The sequence below is a fragment of the Cuculus canorus genome, chromosome 1 (genome assembly GCF_017976375.1).
Source record: "Cuculus canorus isolate bCucCan1 chromosome 1, bCucCan1.pri, whole genome shotgun sequence".
Lineage (NCBI taxonomy): Eukaryota > Metazoa > Chordata > Aves > Cuculiformes > Cuculidae > Cuculus > Cuculus canorus.
In genome coordinates, this window is record NC_071401.1 from 88,665,420 (window position 1) to 88,688,662 (window position 23,243).

Here is a 23,243-nt window from a genome sequence, read left to right on the forward strand (position 1 = left end):
CAACAAGAACTGTCTGGCGATGGCAACTACAGAGAGCAGGCCCCTGAATCAGCACCTTTTTGATTAGAGAATAAGTAGGAATGATTCTGCATATTTTTGTAAACTTTGGAAGATTTTAGAAGCATTTCTATTCTTTTTGACTGCCTAGAGTTGAATGTCAGTTAGCCCTGGGCTACTAATGGGGAAATGGCAGAACAGAACAGGCCAGGAACTGTCTGTGCCTCTCAATTTTAGTACTTTTTTAGGCTTTTTTTTTTTTTTTTAGAATTTCACCTCTTTAAGTTCTTAAAACATCTAGAGAAAAGTACAAGCTTCCCCGGGATCCTTGTGTGCAATATGTGAATGTCCTTGGAGTAGTTCTTTGGAAGAGCAGCAGGAAGTATTTGATTGCTGCAGTGTTTTATATAATCCAGCAGCTAAATATCCATATGCTAAGGAATCTAGCCCACCCATAACTGAAGACGTGTTGTGGGCATCTGTTCCAGCCCACTGAGGTATGATTGACACCACTGCATCAAAACCACCCTTTTTCAGAAACTCCTGCAGGAAAAGAAATGGAGAAGCTAGCTTGACCTCCACCCCCTCAAAGAGAAACCTTGGCTCTAGAAGTGATTCAGCAGAAGATGATGCAGCACAGAACTGATTCGTTTGGCAGCTGCCCCACTGCAGGTCTACTAATGCTGTTGTACAACACCTCTTTCACTGATAATGCGTAAAAGCCAAAACCTTTGCCTGTCATGGAAGGGAGATACTAAAAATGATTCAGCTTAGCATCGCTTTACGAAGATAACAGCCTAATCTAGCAAGTAGGAGTCACACACATCCACTCTTTCAGCCACGCTGAACCAGAGTCTTTGTGTTTCTCATAGGTCCAGAACTCAACCCTTGCCAGAGCAGGTCTTCAGCCTTTAATGAGAGAAGAGATGAACACTCAGAATACAAGCCTGAATATTCAGTCGGTTGTGCATAGTTTACGCAAGTGAATAACTGTAGTGAAATCCATGTCGTAAGGCAGTTAAAGATATTTCGTGATGATGAGGGATCAGGTTCTGGTAAATGTATTCAGAAATTAAACAAGAAAAACAGAGTAAACTACTCTGGCCTATCAAAGTTATTTATATCCTGTTAAACAGAAAAAAAACCAAAAAACCAAACCAGGCACAAGAGACATCTGGAGTGAAAATTAACTAAAACCAGACTAATGACATAAACAAGAGAGAAATACAACCTGCAGATCTGTGTAGTTGAGCCTGATGGATATCACAAGTCAGATTGATAGGGATTTTTTTTTTAAAAAGAACACAACAAATCAATGAGGAAATTTTCCATTTAAAGCCATAACTACTGATTCAGAGATTTGTGGGGGCATAAAAGACAGAAGCATAGAGGAAAAATCAGCTACCAACAGCTCTAGATGCATATTGGGCCCAGAACTAATTGAATAACAGTAACCATTATTTGCAAATCATTTTTGTTGCCAAAATTCACCACCAATATTATTTACAAACTGTTGTATGACCACCTGCAAATCTGACTGACTTAAAGAAAATGCACAAACACATAAATAGTCATGAACAACTATTTGAAAAAACAGTAGTGTAGAATATGCATTTTGAAAATGTAAGTTAGCAAGTGAATTCTCCCACTGTTGCAATATCATAGAATCATAGAAAAAATTTTTTCCTGATCTCCAGCGTGAACCTCCCCCCACACAGCTTGAGGCCATTCTCCCTTTCTCCCTTGTCCTGTCCCCTATCACTTGGGAGAAGAGGCCAGCTCCCTCCTCTCCACAACCTCCTTTCAGGTAGTCGTAGAGAGCAAGAAGGTCTCCCCTCAGCCTTCTCTTCTCCAGGCTAAACAACCCCAGCTCTCTCAGCCGCTCCTCATAAGACTTGTTCTCCAGCCCCTTCACCAGCTTCATTGCTCTTCTCTGGACACGATTCAGAGCCTCAACATCCTTCTTGTGGTGAAGGGCCCAGAACTGAACACAGTACTCAAGGTGTGGTCTCTCCAGTGCCGAGTAGAGAGGGAGAATAACCTCCCTGGACCTGCTGGTCACGCTGTTTCTGATACAAGCCAAGATGCCATTGGCCTTCTTGGCCACCTGGGCACACTGCTGGCTCATGTTCAGCCACTGTCAACCAACACCCCCAGGTCCTTCTCCTCCAGGCAGCTTTCTAGCCAGACTTCCCCTAGTCTGTAGCACTGCATAGGGTTCTTATGCCCCAAGAGCAGGACCCGGCATTTGGCCGGGATCATTTTGCACTGAGGGCATTTGCTCCCGGTAGTGAAGCAATTTCTGGGTTTGGTGCATTTCCTTTAAATGTGTGAGAAAGGCTGCACATGCTTCTAACAGAAGAAATCTGGCCACAATTTTCACCTCATTGCTGACCTTGAAAACACTTTAGTATTCTCTTGCTCATCTAGCTATGAAATCTTCATCCAAACTGCACTGGGATCTGCCATCTGTTTGATTCCTCTGCAGATCTGGTCAGAGTAGTTTTATGATCTGCATTCATGTCTATAACAGAGAGTATCTTTATAAAGGTGACAAATGCTACTGCTTAAAAACCTGGTAGTATGTTGGTGTATTTTTTATTTTCAAGGTTGGCAAAAGCATCTTTATGGAGCTCTTATTTGCTCCAATTACCCTAACAAAGTAAAACATTTGCTAAAATAATGGTAAGCCAAGCAAAGCAGAAATGATAGGGTTTTAGATTGTATACCATCACACCTTATTCACCAATAACAGTACTTGCTAAATTCGGAGTCCACAACATTTCTAAACACAAAATCCTGGGCTAGGTTTGCAGTGCTGACAGATTAAAATGTTCTCTTTCTTTACTTAGAAGTTGACCCAATTTGTTAGAAAAATCTTCAGGAGAAAGTAAATGTGGAACACTGATTACAGCAATGCTTTGGATGTCAACAGTGTTATCCAGGTGCTAAAAAATGAAACCTGCATCAAAATATGTCCCTGAAAGGTACACCTGTTTCTCTCATTCTTGCATGGAAATGGTGACATTCTTTCCCATGGTTTTCATTTTTGTCCAGCTCCTGCATCACAATAATATCCTGTCAGTAATTCATAAGTATTATAAAGGCCTTTGCTGTGCTTCTGGGATGACCAGAAATTAGTAAACCCAGTATGTTATTTAGTTTAGATTTGTATGACTTGTGTGGCCCATGTGGTTTCTTCACACATATACATTGTGCAGCCCTCATGTGATGACCTTCCCAAAGGTGGCCTGTGGGATAAAAGATCCTGCACATGTCTGCAGGCTGGACTTGGTCTTGAAGAGGACTTGTAAAATGCAAGCTGGGGGGAAAACAAGCACATTGCTTCCCTGAAATGGAAAAAAAACCCCCACAGCGAGAGTTCATTTTCTAAAGCCTGTAGGTTCTCAAGGCACCAAAGTGATGAATATGAGACTTGCTGAGCTCTTCCCCATGGGGGACATTCACGTGAGTGTCACTGAGATGCCTGCAGACTCCCAGGGACCAATGGCACACTGTTTCCCTCATCCATGAAGACGGCATGATGGCAAGAAGACATGGGATGTTCTTGTGCTGCTCTGTAACTCCTGAGCACCATGTCAGAAGCCCCAGGATGATCTGGAAAGTGTAGGGAGGTCTTCAGGGATCATTTCCACGGTATATTGTAGTGCTGATGTTTACATAGGCTCCTTTTTTTGTGCTTCACCATGTGAGACTGAGCATTGAATACAAGTGACTTTTACATCAATAAAAGTTCTATCAAATGAGTCAATAAACCTTTTATCTCAGTTCCAAACACATGTATATTTCTGTTGGTTGCCAGTAAAAAAAAAAAGGAACAGAAACAATAACAAATGTATCCAATTCAGGACAAACATGTAAAAGAACCATACATTTCAAAGGCAATGAGCTGTTACCAAACATTATCAGTCTGGACTATACATGTTAAAAAAAGGAGAGTCCTAGTTGATCGAGTGCTAATCAAAAATCTAGAGCATATACAGTCCAAGTCTGGTTCCAGCAGACCCAGTGTGAATGGCCAGCGATGCAGGCAACCTTTGTGCCTTATGCGTCAGCAACAGAGGTACTGGTGCCTGCCGAGCTCTGTGCTGGGGCAACAGCACATATAGAGGACCTGATCTCCTCGCCATAGTGTTTGTTGCTAATACTACTATTAGTGTCACCTGCGCAGTGGGCTGAGCAGGCAACTAAGGCAGCAAAGGGCTATGAAAGACTGTAAGGCAAAGACAGATGGAGGAGATGATGCCCAGAAATGGTAAGAGAGATGCGAAGGTGCCTATACGCAATAGCTACCTTGGGAGCAGGATATCAGGAAGTGAAGTGGGAGAAGCTTTGAGCTGCAGGGGCAGGAGGTAGCTGTGCATTATCCACCAGTGCCCCATAAAGAGGAATGGGGGAGCATGAAGCATGATGTCCTGGCACCTTTCCTGTGCACTTCCCTGCCGTTCTGCTCTCAACTCCCTTTGCCTTGAGCTTGTCCTTTTGCTCCTGTTGCTTGAACATATGGTGCTTTTTTTCCAGCGCCAGGGAGACCATGCGAACAAGCTGTGTATGCTTCTTGCAGTCCCTGACCTGAGTGCATCTACAGTGGGTGGCCAGCTTGGAGCACAGGAATGGACATGGACGCGACTGCAATGTGGTGACAATGCAGCTCAGACAGAGAGCATGGGTAGACTGACCAGCTAAGAAACACTTCCTGAGAGAAGGTCAGCCTTTTCCACCAAGGTTTTTTTTTTTTCGCACAGCTTTTTCTCAAACACCTCTTTGATTCAAGACCTGATGTCTCCCACCCATAATCTAAGCTGGCATTGAGCCCAAGAGGTCAAGACCCTAAGAAGGGTAGAAGGGTGTGCTACGGGCCTGACAGGCAGTGCTTGTTATGGCTAGTAAGACTGACATGGATTGAGTTCCCACCTGTTTCCTGCTCCTCCATTTGGAGAAACAGAGCTCCTCACACAATGGCTTAGAAAATTGTCATATGGTTGTGGAGGAAATGAGGCTACTCCCTGAAGGAACCTGGGAAGGATAGCAAAGGGTGTCTCCAGGACACAGTGCTCAGATTGCTCTTCTAGAAGGAAAGGACAGGGGCACAAAGAAAAAAATCCTCCACAAGGAAAAAAGAGCTGCTCTTGTCCACCTCTGAGCTCATCCAAGAAGCAAACAGTGTCTGAGTGAGCAGCTCACATTCGCTCCATTCCATAGCATCACAGGAAAGGAATCTGCTTCAAAAACAACAGCTGATCCTCTAAGATAGAGCTAGATTTTCTGCATGCTCATGTAACAGATACCTGTATGAGCCATGCAACAAACTGTCCTTGAAAATCAAGAGCTCTGCCTATACTGGCACTGAGGTGGACACAAGGTACACTTTAAGTATCAGTCTTGTTTCTTTGGTTGTTTTAAGATTTACTGTCACTACAGTTTATCTATAATGAATTACTTTTTAAATGTTATTACTTCATACAGCTTGATTATATTTGCCAAAACATGCTGACTATTAAATTGTATTTTTTTCTCTTTTTATCACTAGTATACTATTGTAAAATAAACAGCTACTTTAAAAATCTTTAAAAATTCTGAAGACATGAAGCGGAGTCATTGTTTAGAGGAGGAGAAGGAAAAGTAGGCACCAGATAAAGAGAAAACACATTGGCTGAAAATTCATGCAGTGTACGTCAAAGTTCCTTTCACTGTGCATGGTCTCATTTCGACACCTTGAGCGTGGCTATTTATTGAAGAGCTCTTGGGTTGATTGTGGCCTCTGTGACTTTCTTCACACGGTCTCTTGTCCTCCTTTGTACTGTATAAAGTAGGGATTCCTCTGGGTCTCCCAGGGTATCTTCTTTCACCTTCTCACTGGGAATCATGTCCTGCCAACTTGTACCCTGAAGTTAATGACTGGCAGGTCCCTGACATGACTCTCTTCCTATGCTGCTTCACCTCATCCTATACTGTTATAACACTAATGTAATATTACTTTCCATTGTAGAGGAAGTTCCTCATCCTGATCTCCCTCAGTAGCATTTGTGTCATCCATAGTCCATCAGCTGTTTCTCTCCTGAGCTTTCCCAGTCCTTCTACCCATAAGCTGAGGACGTTAAGGAGTCCCTGAAAATACTGCACAATAAGCAGTTACATGTCAATCAGGAGCCTGCATCTGTCACCTAAGTGGATAACTGCACCTGCATGACAGAAAAGCCGTAAGTTCCTTGCTTGCCCCTACTTCTTGTGTGAAAACTTACAAACCTACGATGACAAAAGGTAATTTCTGCCAGTTCTAGAGAATAGGCCAGGATCCCCAGTTCTGTGTGCACATGCTTCAGGACAGCCTTAGAAGAAATCTGGGGAAAACAAATCACAAAATAGTCAGGAAAGGAAAAGGAGGAAAATGGAAAAAGTATCAAATGTGGTGTTCAAATTTTAAGGTGCAGCTCCACCATGCTTCTTACAAAAGCTAAATAATGAAAATCATGGACGAGGGGGGGAGCTCACAGATGCTTCTTAACCCCTCGCATTGATCTTTCCAGATGAAGAAATGATCTAATTCCTCCCAAGGTAATTGCAAATTACCTACTGACCTTAAGAAAATGTCTAGATGTTTCAAGGACTCCAAGACAGAAACTGGCGCTGGTGTTGAGAACTACAAAAAAAAAAGAAAACAATTAAAAAAAAAAAAGAAGCACAGAGTGTGACAAACCAATCTGAGTGACTCGGCAAACGTGCAGAGTTAATTGCCACTTTATTGCTAAAGATGAAGATTATAAAATTGTATGGCTTCATTTTTCTTGCTGCGTGTCAAAACTCGTATCATCTGGAGATGTAATAATGTTTCTCCTGAAATAATATAGATATGTTCTTTGTGTGGTTTTCTGCTTTCTGACCTCTTACCTTTTTCAGGTCCTCTACCCTTTCTCTGTAAATGCTGTCAATCTTAATTTATTCTGTTACAGTAGTTATACTTAGTCACAGATGTATTTCTGCTCCCCTCCCATAAGAAAGGACACTTTGCATAGCCTTAGAGTAATCAAGAAAGTCACCACAAGCCATCAGAAATGCCTCCATACACAACAGATACAAATTTCCCTTTTAAATCAAGGTATTTGCTGAGATATTGGAAAAGTTATGAAAAGCATATTTGCATCAGCATTACTGATAAAAGCCAGATGTGATACACCTGCTCTGAAGGGAAACAAAATAAAAGACATCTTTCTACCGCACACTTCCTCTTGCCTCCAAACAATTGGTTGGATTTTGGGACAAAGCTGCAAAAAATCAAGAATTTCAGTGTCCCCATTGCAAGCATCAATCCAAAGCCAAAGGAAGATCACATCACAGCAGAGCCCTCACTTTATCATCTAATCATTATTATAAAACAACACTAAAAACCAAACATGGCAAATGGATATATCTAGTGGCCATCTGACTTCCAGGCAGATGAGAGTGTGAGCTCTATCTCAGTTTTGTTAATCTCTGTACTATTTTTGATCTTGTAACTGGTTAGATTGTGTTAAAGATACAAAGTTCAATTGCTTTTACCTCCTAAAACTACTTATTTTTATTCTTACTCTCTTGACATCTCTTCTTGTCCTAAAATAAGACAAAAGCCTTAATTTACTGAGCATCTTTCATAAAGCATGATGTACATTCCTATAAAGCATACCAAGACTTTCTGAAAAGGTCTAAGAAAGCTTCTTAAGATTACTACTTCTTCCTCTGTAAATACACACTGCTTGCTCATCACGTTGAGGTGCCACTCTGTTCTCAATACTGCAGATCCATCCCACAAGCCCTTTTTCCTGAATTGGTGCTCAATACATGTTTTGTACTAACTCATACTTGTTGATAAACTACTAAAGCTGATGCCTGTATTTGTTCCCTTATGTCTGTGCTTGCAGTAGACTGGATGTTCTTCATTGGTTGTTATAAATGGGCATACCTTAGCTGACATCTTCAACACTGCATGTGCCTCCTTACAGGGATTCTTCTGATACATTGTTCTCAGAGATTGGCTGTATATTCCCCAATGGATTCTCTGGGGACAAATAAAGCCTGAGGCTTCCTTAGAAAATACATTTTGCAGCTTGGGCCTGAGAGCTTGGTCCCATTCATGCACCTGCCAAAAGCATGCAGCTACCAGCCACAGAAAGAATTGGCTGCCATGCAAGAGCTCTGCTTTCTTAGAGCAAATTTACCATACAGAGGCATTGGTAGGATCATCTGTATGGAGCTGCCTGAACTCACCTGATACATAGGAGTGCAGCAAAATTATCAGGTTTTTATTTTCCCCTCTGCTTTCTGCCTTTTGCCAAAAAGACTGTCTTTACTCTGCAACGGACTGACGCAGGCTGTAGGTACCGCTAGAGGAGGACAGTCACTGGCAGATAACATGGAGAGAGAGGGTATAAGAAAAGGAGAAAAAAAAAATCTCAAACTCGTGCTCTCCAGGGAGGCTGAATTGAGTATGGTTGATAAGCCAGAATGCTCCATAAGAGACAGCGAAGGCTGCAGGCTTTGCCTTCAACAGCACCATGGGCATCTGGGGAAGGCCACAGTGGGCATGAAGAGAAGAAAGCACCACATTTCATTGTAACTGCTATAGCTGCAGAAGGATGCAAAGCCTTACCATGTTTGACACAATTGCTGTTCACATCTTTCCATCACTTTCCTCAGAAAGTTTCTGTTTAACCATCAAATAACGAATGCCAGCCTCAGGTAAGGATGGAAGCCCTTGTTTTCACTTTCTACAATGTGATGCTCTCCTGTTGTGGTATTAAGGAGCTCCTTTCAACGTGTGTGTTGTAGACAGACTTATTAAGAAAGAGGATATTCCCTGGGCATTATGAAGGAAAAAAGGACCTCATGGACACCAACTGTCAGAAGAATCCCTGCAAAGTGCTAGTGTTTTAAATAAATATTTTTAAAATGACACAGCTAGGCAAAAATGTCCTGTTTTAAATAACTACAAGGATGTTCTCTCTGCGGGGAGATCTGAAGAGCAATTATGTCCCCAACCTTGTGCACACAGATTATAGGACTGAAAATGTACTTTGCTTTAGAAAGACTTGCTTTGATTTTGTTCAAAAATATACTTGAAAATCTACACTCTCAAATCCGCAAAAATATGATAAAATTATTTTAAAAGGTAAACATATTTCCAATGCATACATGAAGGCTAGCAATTGTTCAGTAATTCCTTTTAAGCCTAAAATGTTTGAAGGCTTGGTGCTCTTGTCGTATTTTAATAGTATTTTCTGTAACCAGGCAGATTTATGTCCAGCTCTGTTCAGGCATTTACATTTTTAATCCAAAATTTGCATCTACATCCCATGAAGTATATGCTGCTTGACTGTAAGTCAAAAAGCAGCTCAGCATTCCTCCCAAAGACAGTCTCCGCAGGAGACTGTAGGTTCAAGGGGAGATAACACAGACTATCTGGTTCTCAGGACATCATCTTTGTGAGAAGACTCAGAGGCTGACTTCTCTTGCAAAAGGAGCTTGACCATCACCTAAGCCCCACCGCTGTAACTTTGGAAGTGTGAAATAGAAGACATAAGTCCAGGAAGCTGGAGATAACAGCATCCTCTTTAGAAACCAAGTCATACAGTCTGCATCATACCCTGCCATGCAAGGCAAGCCAACGTTTCAGAGGTGAATGCTTCTCTGGATGCCTAAAGTTAAGCTGAGACACCTCAGCTATCTCAAGCTAGGCACTACAAAATGGAACAACCAAAAATCACATGTTATTGGTAAAAAAAAACCATGAGTCATCGCCTTTGTCAAATTCAGCAAATTTAAATTCTGGTTGATACTGTATTTTGTTTCACACTTTCTTGAAAACACCTGAAGTGGAGGGGAGGTACAACCACAGCTACTGAAGTAAATGGTTACATCCCCTGGCCTATGACAGAAGCATTTATCTTTCCTTCAGCCAATGTGTAAGAGGCAGGAAGATAAGTCTCTCCTGCTCCTGCTTAGCTACTTTCTGACAAAAAATTTACTGTAGTTTTTGTATACTGAATATTTATAACTGCTGTTAGTATCAATATAATTTTTGCCGTTACTGCACTTATTTACATTTTAATGGCCAAGTCAATAAAGATTTATGCACCTGTCATCTGAATTTTCAACAAAAGTGGTGAATGCTTAAAAACCACTATTTCCTGCAGAATACTCCCCCTCAAGCATCCTTTAAATGCCTTCAAATTTGGAGGAAACAGTAGGCTATCCATTTAGACAATCAACTCTTAAAGTCATAAGTCAAAGCCAACAACATTTTGTGTCAGTCTTTATGGGAAAACTTCTGTATACTGCAAAACCACTTCCTTGGGAACTATTTTTTCTCTCTCTATTTTTAAACATTGTCCCTTGAATGACAAAGTCTGGTGTATCACTTTGATATGTCACAGCTACACAAACTACATTGGTTTTGTATCTTGAGGTGATAATGCTGCTTAGAACTGATTTGGTTTTGATTTTAATGCAGCAAAAGGTATAGTTCAGAGCACTGCTTTGAAGACTGTGCAGGTGCACCATGTAGAAGGGACATGCTATGCTCCAGTATTAACTCCTATGCACACATACCCTCCTCCAAAACGTGAACTACAGAAAGGAAAGCCTAAGAGCATTCTCTCCAACCCTGCCTGTGGTCGTGGTGCAGCATTTCAGGCTACTGAGCTGCACAACCACACTCATTCTAGCCATGCTCTTCTTGAAGGCAGCCACACCACAGACCTCTTTTATCTTCACCGAGGGGAGGCCACTGAGACCCACACTGCTGCTCTGCTAAGATTCTGCAGGATCAACTCCCTTTCCATTCCGAGGCTAATATGGTTATTTACCTGCTGTCCATCCCTTGCTGGATTTTGTGGTGGGCTGGTAGCTGCAGTGACAATAATGAGAAGCAGGTTGTCTCTCTGGAGCTCTGTTCCCTCTCCAGGGTGTTCTGCCACTCAAGGCTCACCGTGGCCTGGTAGAGACAAGCCAGGTCTGTCCCAGTTGAAGCTAAGGGTCTCAAACACATACAGTAGTACAAAGTTCCTGATCCGTTTAGGCTGGGGTTCAATGTCCAGACTAGTTTTAGCACAGAGTTTAGGTTCAAGGCTGAGGCGAAGCCAAGGCTGGGGATTAGGCTCCAGCAGTATCCCCGCTCCATAACCTGCTCTTGTAAGGTAGCATTCATAAATCCTACCGTCTCAACGCAATCGTGTGCAGCAGAGCTGCCAAGGAGAGGTTGTGTCAGAGACGCAGAGCTGGAGGAGCCCAAATGGATTCAGTGCAGAGCTCTTGCTCTCAAGATGCAGCCTGGCTCACCCATGCGATAAAGCTGCAAGCAGAGCACCCTTAAACCCGTGGTACCTGCACGGATCCTTGCAGCTTGAATACGAAATTTTCATCCTGACGCTGAAAGGCATTTCCCTCCGTATGGGCAATTCCCTTTCCAGCTCCTCAGAAGGCCAAATAGCGCCTGTGAGCATCTCTACAAGCAACGGAGGCGGGGCTGGGGGTGGAGGGGAAATGTCTTTCACTTCGTTTTTCAAAACCCCCAGCTCTTTCCACCCCCCTCCCAAGATATCCCCTCCGGTTCCACCCCGGGGGCACAGCACGGTGCCCGGCTACCGGCGGGTCCCTCGGGCGGCAGGCGGCGCGGTGAGCCGGGATGCCCGGCTGATGCTGAGCTCACCGCCCTCCGCCCGCCTCCCCTCCCTCCCTCGTCCCTCCCTCCTCCTCCTCCTCCCTCCCGCGCCCAGCCCGCAGCCGGGATCTCAGTATTATGGCATCGAGGAGAATGGAGACCAAACCCGTGATAACGTGTCTGAAAACCCTCCTCATCATCTACTCCTTCGTGTTCTGGGTGAGTGCGGCGCGGTGCGGCGCGGACGCCGAGGGGGCGGCGGGCAGGGCGCGGGGCCCCCCGGAGCCCACCTGCCCCGCGGGGTGCGGGGGCTCCGCCAGCCGGGGGGCACCGGGGCGCCGGGCGGGGACGCGGCTCTGCCGGTGCCGGGATAGGGATGGGCATGCACGCAGGGATCTACCCGTGCGCACACGTAGCTGTGCACGCACACAGCTGTGCACGCGTACATTTGTGTACACGTATCCACGCACACATGTAGCTATGCGTGCGTGTATCTGTGCACACGTAAATCCACGCACACGCATATCTGTGCACAAACAGATCCATGCTCACACGTGTCCGTGCACATGTATATCTATGCACACACATATCTGTGCACAAATATATCTATGCACACTTATATCCATGCACGCATTTATCTGTGCACACATATATGCACGCACACACAAATCCGTGCACACACATATCCATGCACACGTATCTATGCACACGTATATCCACGCATACATATATTTATGCGTGCATAATGCTATGCACGCACATATCTGTGCACATTTATATCTATGCACATGTATATCTGTGCACACACGTATCTATGCACACACGTATCTATGCACACATATATCCATGCACACATATATCTATGCACACATATATCCACGCATACATATATCTGTGCACACACGTATCTGTGCACAAATATATCCATGCGCACACATATCTGTGCACAAATATACCTATGCACACGCATATCTGTGCACACGTGTATCTATGCACGCGCATATACATGCACACATATATCTATGCATGCATATATCTATGCAGACACATATCTCTGCTCTCGTATATCTGTGCACATGTATATCTATGCACGCACCTATCTATGCACACATATATCCATGCACACAGATATCTATGCACGCACATATCTGCGCACACCTATATCCACGCACACGTCCATCTATGCACACATATATCTACATAATAGAGGTTCTTGCCTCTTTTTGCAGACAGTAAACCCCCCCCCCCCCCCCCCCGAGCCCCCGCAGGGGAAAGTCGCAGGGGTCGATGCCCCCCCGCCCATTCTGTGCCCTGCGGGACCGTGGAGGGGGAGCTGCCGCCTGTCCCCCCCATCCCTGCCGCATCCCTGTCCCACCTTCCTGCCCCCTCCCCGAGCCCCCTTCTGTTCGGCTCCTACCTGGGTTCTCCCGCCTCCCGGTAGATCCTCGGCGCTGCGTTTCGTAACCCGGCTCAGGCTCCCGTAAACCATTTTTATGACCCAGATACATTAATTGAGTTGCAGTGATTGACTGACGGGGAGCCGGGTTTTTCAGGCGACCCTGGAGGCTGGAGGTTTTCGCAACGTCCTGGCCTGTTACTCAGCAGATCCCTGGCAGGAGCAGCGTATTGTGGTGGCAATCTGCAGATTAAGGACCTTTTAATGGTACATGGTGACAACAGATGATAATGGCCCCGCTGTGTCCTGTTAGAGACTGCAATCTGCACATCATTGATACAATACACTGAAGAGAATTTGTCATTTTCCTTGCAAGGGAAGCTGATTGTGTCTTATCGTTTTAATTGCTTTGTGCTGTAAGAAGAGCCCAAATTTTCATCATTCTGCTTAAAAATGCATTCTAAACAAAGAACTGATTATTCATGGCAATAATGTTTTACGTCTTTATAGTGAACATATGACTTTAACTGTTTCAACTTTAACTTCACTGGCTTTTTTTTTTTTTAGAAAAAAGCATAAGCAAAAATCATTTTACTAATCCATAGTTATAGCAGTACCTCTGTGTTATTGAACCCTCCCATCCGTCCGGCATTTAACATAACCTCCCCTCTTCTTTTTTTTTAACGATTTTGGTGTTAATTGCGGCAGATATGTCTGATGACTGAAATGGACAGGAAACTGGAATCTTCTGTTGTTTGGTGGTTTTTTTTCTTGTTGGCAAATAGATCCTTCACACTAGTCGCAAGGAGGTAGGTTGCTAAGTTTACACGCTTACCACGGTTTCAAGATGCATCCTTTCCAGTCCTTTTCCATTCCTAATTGATCTATAAGAAACTCTTCTTCCTGTGATTAACGAGCAACTGCAGGAGCTCTGGTGAATTCATGTTATCTTTTCAAATTGTGTTTTATTTTAAAAGTGACCGCTGTATCTGCTGTAGCCCGAACAAACAGAGGACTTAAATTGTCATGCCTGTCGAGCTAGCACATTTTGTGAACGCTAATCTCATTAAAAAAGAGGGAATTGTACATCAATCCAAGCAGCTGGCTAAGGGCATTTGCGCTGTAGGCTGTCGTGATGCCAGGCCAGGTTGACAGCTGCGATCTCATAGGGTAAATAACACAGCTGAGCTCTGGCTTAGGATACAGCAATGCATCTGTGCTGGTGGGATGCTCTAATGATTCTTTTCCTCTAAACTGTCTGTCAGGCTCCCATGCGTTCCAGTCTTAACCAAGGGCACATCCCACTAAAGTGGCTCTTTCAGTGACTTAAAACCTGACAGCCATTGATTGGTTGTCTGTCCTCTTCCTTGAACCTGGAAGAGGGTGAAGAAAATAAACGCTTGGAGAAAGAATCCTGCAACAGGGAGCAGAAGAGAACAAATTTCTTTTTTCATCATGCTTACTGTTGCATCTGGTCTCCCAAGGCACCAACCTAGGGAAACTTAGACAGATCTCAATGGGAGAAGACAGCAAAAGGCCTGGTAAATGTCCAGAGTAGTTGACAGAAGACCCTAAGTCTTCATCAGCTGTTCTTCCTTTTAGCATAGAAGAACAAAAACTAATTCACTTTTTTGGCCCCTTTCTGGGCTTTGAATCAACCCATTTAGTATAGATTGGAGGAGGCTGCACCTATTGCCACGAGTAGAGCAGAAACATGCTGTGTTTTGGCCATATCCTCATTTTCTTTTTACAGGCAAGTTTGAAAACTGAGGGATGCGCACAGTTGTCTCACCCTCCCTCCATTATTTTCTTTGTACTCTTACAAGCTGCTGGCTCTCGAGTCGGTGTAACTCGGATTTGGTCCCTGTGAATTCTCAAAGCTGAAAATATGGGAAGGATTCAATAGAAGTACTTCAAAAAATTATTTTTTGGACTTACCTAAATACCAGAAGGAAACCATGCCAGTGCCACAAATGGCTGGTTTGTAGAATTTTATTCTGACAGCTTCCCTACATTTTTTTGGAGAGGTTGTAAGCCAGTTTCTGAAGGAGAAAGGACTGCATTGCTTAGCTGCAGTTTGTACGGGGTTTTTCTCCCTGTAGGGATGAAGTTGCACTATAACACGGGGAGGAAAGTCATCCTGTAACAGGGAGATATGTGGTGGAAACCTTTCAAATATGTGCCAGGTGGTTATGGGTCATAATGTGAGGGGATGGGAGAGAAGACGTACCTTTGAATCCAGTGAGCTGTTTTGAAACATCCAGAAGGACTTACTTGTGTTTATGTTGTTTATAAAAGAAGAAAATCTATGTATGCAGAACGTTGCTATCATGAGTGGTTATTTGTCAGGGTTAAATACAAACTGCATTTGTATCGATGTGTGAGATGTATGTAGATGAAGGCTTTTAATATAAGCTTAAATGAGACTCCACTGACTACATGAGAGCTGCAGGCTGGTAACGAAGAGACATGGTTCACACAAATTTCGTACTGCGTAGGTTTTTCCTTTCAAAATAGGTTTTATTTGATGGTATTTGTTATTTTGATAGCTTCTTCTCCCTCCCCCCCTGCACTGTATTTCCCAACTTCTTTCCATAAATGTTTCAACAGGGTAAAAAAATTCCAGAAACAGAGATAACAAGCTTTTTACACTCTCATATGTATTGTTATTCATAGTACACTTTAAATGCCTAGGGTTACCGCTTTTCGTCCTTAAGGGAGATAATAATAAAAATTCAACAGCCATTTTTTTTTTCCTAATCAGAATTCTGTACTGAGTGCATCTGGTTTGGAACTAGTAGATTAAAAAAAAAGGCAATAAAAACACTGCTTGACTGTTAGCTGTTTTTTTTTTCCTTTTTGTGTATCATAAATTGCTTGAATAGAAATCCAAGATATAATCTGTCTTGTTTTAAAGGGAAGGTGAATTTTGGGTTAGGATTCAAAGTGTATTCTTTTTGTGGGGGAGTGAAACCTTTAAGCACCTGTCAGTACCTTGTATTTAGCTACTTCTTAAGTCATCTTATGTCTTAAAATGTATGTATACTTAATATTTCATTGTATGCTTTGAAATATACTTTGTTATCAAATTAACAGCCTGTCTCAATGTGTTTTGGGAGGGAGCTTTAAGAGTGCATGCACTGGTCCTTAAAGTCATAGGGCTGCATATAGTGGATTTCATCTTCCCTGCAAAGCTGGTTGTTTCCCCAGACAGGCACCATAGCAAAGTGATTAGCTTCTGATTTTAGACCCTGTGAGACGCTCGGCACTCAAATCAGTGATTTGTGTGTGCTGTCCTCCTGGTATGGGTGTTCGTTGCTGTAAATTAATGTAATTAAAGAGTATAAGTGGAGTTTCCATTCGCATATTTTTCCAAGGTGGGTCATTGAGCTGAAGAGCATCTTCTGACCAGGATTGATGTTTTGGATACTAAGTTAGGGTTTTGGTTTGTCTTTTGCTGTGTGATAAAATCAGAACTAAGATATGGATTTCCAGTAGTAGAAGTGTAGATTTTCAAGTTTTTGTCACTTGGAAAACGGACCTGAGCATCCTTGTCCAACCCCTTAGGAGGTGACAGGATTGCCGTGGTCTGGAGTGTGGTGAGACAAATAAGTCTTTCTTGGCTGCAAAACCATGGGCATCTCCCTCTTCTCTCAGGCATCCCTGAAAAGGAGGTTGGTGGCAGGGTGGTGGGAGTGGCTGCAGCACTGGGGCAGGCAGCTCCTAGTCCTCACGCTACAGCAATATGACAGAGGTGGCATTCACCCACCATTTCAGAACCTCACAAAGCCATTTTCCCATTTTCTGGGAAATGCGTGAGACAAAGAGCAAGTGCCATGACCTGCTCTGTAGCACAAATTTATGGCTGAACTGCTGACCTATCTTCAAATGCAGCCATTTGAGCTGTGCATTATAATATGGGATTAAATTTGCTTGTCCCTTTGAGTTACTAGTGACGTTAGTCATCTTCACTATGGATGTCCAAATGGGTTGCTGAAATTACTGGGTTTTGCCCCAGAACTTTTTACAGTGCTTCTGCATTGGTTTCTGCATGTGTCTGGTCATTTTAATGTCTTTTACTTACCATGTTTATATTTTTGCTCCTAAATTTTGTTAATATCTATTAGAAGACAGGTTTAAAGGAAATATTTTGAGAAATTATTTAGCTTTCCCACATGGATTAGATTGCTCTCACTTTTTGGTGATTCCATGAACTGCAAAGTCATCGTTGCTGTATTTTTGCAAAGGAATGTTATTGTTTGTACCTAAATTAGCTGAAATCCTGCAAAATTACACTCTCAAAAATGCACAATATCCCTGTCGTGATGGATTCGAAGCACTCCATTGCTTAGGCACAAACCTCATGCAATCATCTCCTTAAGTCAGTTGTTTACTGTTCTGTTCTCAGAATGACATACATGAAAGATTAAAGATAATAGTGTTTTCTTGTGAGTGTAGCCCAAGGTGAATTTTGTTGGCTAAATACTGGATTTAGGAAGAGAAAAAAAAGAAAAAAAGGCTAGATGGCATTTAAAAGCACAGCTCTGGAGTCAGCTTTCTAAGTTCCCGGATGGGGTACTTACCCAACTTGTCTTAGTTTTGCTTTTTTTTTAGTGGGATCTTTTGTTTTTATCACAGCTGCAATATAAAACCCACTTTAAGACAGTCCTAATGGAGGAGAGCCATGCCAGCGTGACAGCTCTAGTAACTGTAAGTAAGCAGAGGAGATAAAGCCATCCACTTGCGCTGTTCTTGCAGGTCTGCTGGAAGGAGGTGCAGGAGCAGTCCCCACCTGTCCCCAGGGTCACCCCTGGGTGGGATGGCACAGGAGCAAAGCTTCCATGTGGCATTGCTTGTGCCTTAAGGCATCACGAGGATGTCATGCTGTTCTCCTCCTTGGCAGGGAATTGGTTTTACAAGTGTAGTCGGCATGCATATTTTGAAGCTGAGGAGTTGGCAAGTTGGTGTCACTTTAGCACTGCTGATGCCCATTCATGTTTTGAAAATTGTTTGTGTATGGTACAAATTAGCATTGTACACCTCATTTAAAGGTGACTCAATGACTCATTAAAAGACTTTGCTTTTGGTAAAATGCTCTTTCTTTTTCTGCTGTTTGTGTAACTATGCTTACATCTTGATGAGGTACCTGCTACATTTTGACCTTAGAGTTTGCATCTGGACAGTTCTCTAGTTTGGGAATGGTAGCTTTTTCACATGAACCGGTTTGGGCTGGTGAGGAGGGATAGCGGGTGACTCGAAGTGTTTTATCTATATTTAGGAAGATGTAGGATACTTTCATAAACAAGCAGTGGCAGAAGTCCTTGCTCTTTGACAGGTTGTGAGAGAGGGCTGTAGTGGAGTCCTGCTGTATGTGTAGTAAACACTTCGGTTGTTTAGTGTTCACTCCTGCTCTAAGCAACCTGTCATGTGGCCTAAACAGTGTAAATACGGATTCTAGAGAAGGGTGCTGGGGAGGCCTTGTCAGCACTTTTACATCAGGAAGACTGTAGAGTCTTTTTCTTGGATGCTGGTTCATATAAGCCTTGCTTGTCAAGAAAACGGAGGCAATTATTGTAGGTGAACCAAGGGAATTTAAAATGAATCCAAGAATCTGTCTGATTATGTGACTATTAATGAGTTCCCTGTGCGTTCAGGGAAGTAAATTAGGTTATCTGGTACTGTTAGTTGTCTCCATCTCTGGATTTTTATCATTGTTTCTTTGGTTGTTGTAACTGTCCTACAAATTTGTGTGAGTTAATAGATGAATATCTGGAAAGACTCTTTGTGTATGTGAGCATGCAGAAACATGTCCTTCAATCTTTCTCGTGCTTTTTAAGTTCAATAATATTTGTTACAGAGATGCTAGCTTTACTGTAGTACTGAGTCTGTTCTTCCTCCCCCAAATCTGCAACTGAAAATCCTGTTGACCTCAGTGTCTTGCAGACCTAGGTGTTTGAATCTTTAGAAGAAAATACAAGACTTAAGGGGTGACTACAGGGAGCAGATAGCAGTTACTGTAAGGGCTTTTTTATTTGCATGATGCTATTTCTTTAGGCTCATCGCTATTACTTAGCATTTAATCATCTCTCAGAGAATAGATCCTTCACATCTATAGAGCAGAACTCTTTCCATCTTAGCTCTCTTTCACCATGGTAGGCAGATGGCTTAGGTGTTCTGCAGAGAGTGCCTTTATAACGGTTCTGGGTTATGAGAGGGAGGCATTTAAATTTCTGTTGTACTAAAGGGACTCTGAAGCCTGGCATGCTTGTGTCTTACTGGGTTATCATTTTTTCATAGCTGAGCTGGTTCTCTGAGCTCTGGGAGTAGGCCACAGGACTTTTTAGGAGCCATAATAAAAGAATTAAAGAGATGTTGTTAATACTAATTTTCCTGTAATTTCCGTATAGTGTTTTGCAAGATGTTTTCCAGATGTTCTTTTTTTCCTTTGTATGGTTCTTGGGACAGTGCTAAAATCCTTAAAAGAAGCAAGCAGCCCTTCTTCCCTCTCTGTTTCTTGCTTTCCCCATCTCCCTGAATTGCCATGCAAGGACCTAAGTACGTCCCCTGCAACTGAAGTTTTGAGATAGACCATGGTGACTTAATCCTTTGGTAAGTTTTAAAATATTTATAATTTAGATGGGATTTCCGATGGGTTGGCCTCCATCTGGCAACAACGTTGAAGTGTTTAGAAAATTCCTTTCAGCATTTCTGGCAACAGAATATGAAAAAGTGCTCATTTCATATGTTTCTAAAAGTAAGTGGGAGCTATATCAAAACCTGAACTTTTTAATGAAGATAGTCCTCTCACCTCTTGGTGATCTGGGAAATCCTAAGAAAAAGGAAGTTTTTAAGAAACAAGAATATCCTGGATATGCTAGGTAACACCAACATTATTTTTTCTAGCTGGATTTGAAACTTAGGCCAGTTTATGGTGTCGTGAGTTGTGTCATGGCATGTGTTATATAAGTCCTGTTAGGCAGAACCAAGGCTTGGCCTCCTGAAGATCCATAAAGTGTATTGGCTTCCAAGTTGTATCTGGGGCTCGGGGCCCAACCAGAATTGGAAGTCTATAGCAGAGACGGGGAACATGTCATGGGCACATGCAGTCTGCAAGGATGTACGTCTGGATTGAGATTTTTGGTCATGTTAGAAGATAACACAAAGGTGCATGACAGTGTGCAGCTTGCCTGGGGCTGCCCAGATGCTCTACTCTGACCTCACCAAAGAAAATGTGGAAGACATTGTATATAGTTTATGGAAACACATGCAGATCAATTGCGAAAGCTATTTGAGATGGAGGATTGCTGCAAATATCCTGTGGTGATGGAGAGGGGGGAAGATCCCATTGTTTCTGTTGTGTTCCCTAATAGTCTTATGGCCAAAGCATTTTCGTTAAAACTTGCTATTGCTACCACTGCATCAAAAGCCAATCAAAACACCGGAAGTCTGTCAGGAGAGTTGTTGCTTTTACTCTTGAAATAAGATGTTAAGATAAAAGCGCGGAAACTTTCCAGGTATGCCTTAACAGAAGAAAAGATAGAAGGTCAATCCTCCTCTATGCAGTTTGCCTCAATAATGCTTAGTATCTAACTGGCTCTAATTAGGCTTGGAATGATAAATTAATTAAGTGCATGTTACTTCAGTTTCCCTTTGAAAACGAGGAAGAAACAGAAATACAGATAGGTTACCTTCAGTACCTTGACACTCTCCATGACGACTGCATCTCATCGCTGGGATCATTTTTACTGGTACAGCAGCTCTGTGCTGGATGTAGGACTTAATGCTGTGTGGCATGCACCGATTGCACACAGAGTATGATTCAATTTACCTGTAAAATAATGTCTTATAAGAACCAGCACCTAATATTATTGCATGGTTAGAGATTTGTTTTAATTTCCTCTTGGTTTACAGGTCATTGATGCTGTGTTAGAGCTGGGTTTTTTTACAGCTGTATCCTTGAATCAGTTGAAGCAGACTGAGTTTGCAGTTGCTAGCTAATATTGAGATCAGCTTGTATATTATATGAGACCAAGTTTCTCCTTCCAGTATACTTCAGGAAAAAATGCAGAATTAAATTATGCAAGTCAAATAACCTAAAGGCTTAAATTGATCTTTCGTGTCCCAGAGCAACTTACAGATCATCTGTGCATTACTTGCAGACTTTGGAGGTTGTTTTCATGCAAGTCCAGTTTATAAACTCCTGAAGAAAGAACCAGGACCTCAGGACTTTTTGGAGCTGGCTCTCAGGAGTATTTCAGTACTATTTCCTGGAGCATACAAGCCCAACCCAAGTGCGTTCCTTGCTGCCTGTTCTTGTAAAACAGGGGATGCTGAAGAGGAAGTGATCAGAATTTACTAATGGAAGGTCACACCTTTCTAAAAGAAAAAAAAAATTAGTTTGTGGGTATGGCATTAGGGGTATATTTTTGTCATGACAGGTAAGACTGGGGCCACATAGGTTCTTTCTAGGAGGTGGCAAGGTTTGCTGTATTTACTGACTATCTGCAAGATCTTGGCGAGAAGGTCGTTGTGAGCCAGAAATGTGCCCTCACAGCCCAGAAGGCCAACCGGATCCTGGTCTGCATCAAAAGAAGCGTGGCCAGCAGGTCGAGGGAGGGGATTCTGCCCCTCTGTTCCTCTCTTGTGAGACCTCATCTGGAGTATTGTGTCCAGTTCTGGAATCCTCAACATAAGAACGACATGGAACTGTTGGAACGGGTCCAGAGAAGGGCTATGAAGGTGATCGGAGGGCTGGAGAACCTCCCCTACGAGAGAGCTGTGGTTGTTTAGCCTGGAGAAGAGAAGGCTCTGAGAAGATGTTGTAGCGACCTTCCAGCACGTGAAGGGGCTACAAGAAAGCTGGGGAGAGACTGTTTACAAAGACTTGTAGTGACAGGATGGGTATAAACTGTAGAGGGGCAGATTTAGACTGGACATTACGAAGAATTTCTTCACTATGAGAGTGATGAGGCACTGAAATAGGTTGCCCAGGGAAGCTGTGGATGCTCTATCCCTGAGGTGTTCAAGGCCAGGTTGGATGAGGCCTTGGGCAGCCTGATCTGGTGGGAGATGTCCCTGCCCATGACAGGGGGATTGGAACTGGATGAGCTTTAAGGTCCCATCCAACCCTAACTATTCTATAATTCTGTGATTCTATGATCTTTGTGTAGCTTTCAGGGTGTTTGTGCAGAACTCTTGCTGGCAGGATGGTCAATTTCTTTCTTGCCCGTGGTCTCTTCCTTATGGAAAAATACTGGATTTTAAATCTTTCTGATTTGGTCTCCCTACTTCAAAGTGATGCTTTTGCTGAGCATTCTCCTAACATGGAAAGGGCAGCTCAGTGCCCTGCATCACCCACTACATGGCACTGAGCTCGACTGCCTTCAGCCGTGTTTACTGACGTGCTCACCAGAGAGGCAGGCAAGACAGAACCACTGGTCTTTGCCCCTTCCAAGGTGATCCCTGCTGCAGCCAGAGGTTAGCAAGTAGCCACCCAGCTGGGCTGAGAGCACCACTAGGGTCTGCACTGGAGTGGGCAGGCATGCAGCGGGCTGTCCCACTGTGCTCATCGGCTTCTGAAGTTACAAGCTGCAGGAGATGTGCTGGACCAACCAGTATAGCAATAAACTGAGTGCTTCATCTAGCGATGGTGTTATTTTCAACTGAAACCAGCAACAAAAATAAAACCTCCCACTTTCAGGAGTTTTGTGTTTTGTAAGCAACAGCTAGTGTGGAAGATGGTTGTACTCAAAATAGGTGCATCTCTGGGGGAGATGATTGTTCAAAATGATGTGGAAAAGTCGCCTCAGTTTCTGTGAGCTAGAATGGTGTGCATGTAACACTTCTGTAGAGAAACAGGTGCAGTTAAACACAAAACAAACGCAGTCCCTGTCATAGGGAAACCTGATCATGCTGCAGCATAGCTATTTTTTAACAGAAGTATCAGATTTAAAGTGTTCCCTCCCCCGTTGCTTGCTGACCTCAGATTGCCAAGGGACCAGACAGGATTAATCCCTGTACCCTAAAGAATATCCAGTAATAAAGGAAGGAGCCGGGCTGTTTCCTAGAGTAGTGCAATACCCATATGACTGAGAATGTAACCAAGCCACAACCTCTTAGGTGATTTATTCTTTTAATTTTATGAAATGCTTGGCTTTGCAGTTTCATGCCAGGCGTTAGACCAAAGTGATTTCCTAT

The 23,243-nt window shown here is 43.1% G+C and overlaps 1 protein-coding gene and 1 long non-coding RNA gene across 2 annotated transcripts in view; one reads left to right on the forward strand and one right to left on the reverse strand.

Annotated features, from left to right (window-relative positions):
* Positions 1-337: 337 nt before the first annotated feature.
* On the reverse strand, positions 338-16,021 carry LOC128852695 (uncharacterized). The gene is made up of 3 exons (XR_008450691.1): positions 13,068-16,021; positions 6,597-6,658; positions 338-6,359 (listed from the first exon to the last, which is right to left on the reverse strand). It is a non-coding gene; the product is annotated as an uncharacterized LOC128852695 (long non-coding RNA).
* TSPAN7 (tetraspanin 7) overlaps positions 11,713-23,243 on the forward strand; it is a 100,493-nt gene continuing 88,962 nt past the window's right edge. Inside the window, exon 1 of the mRNA XM_054071668.1 lies at positions 11,713-11,869. Coding sequence (XP_053927643.1) covers positions 11,789-11,869 — 81 coding nt within the window. The 5' untranslated portion in view covers positions 11,713-11,788. The remainder of the gene's footprint in view (positions 11,870-23,243) is intronic.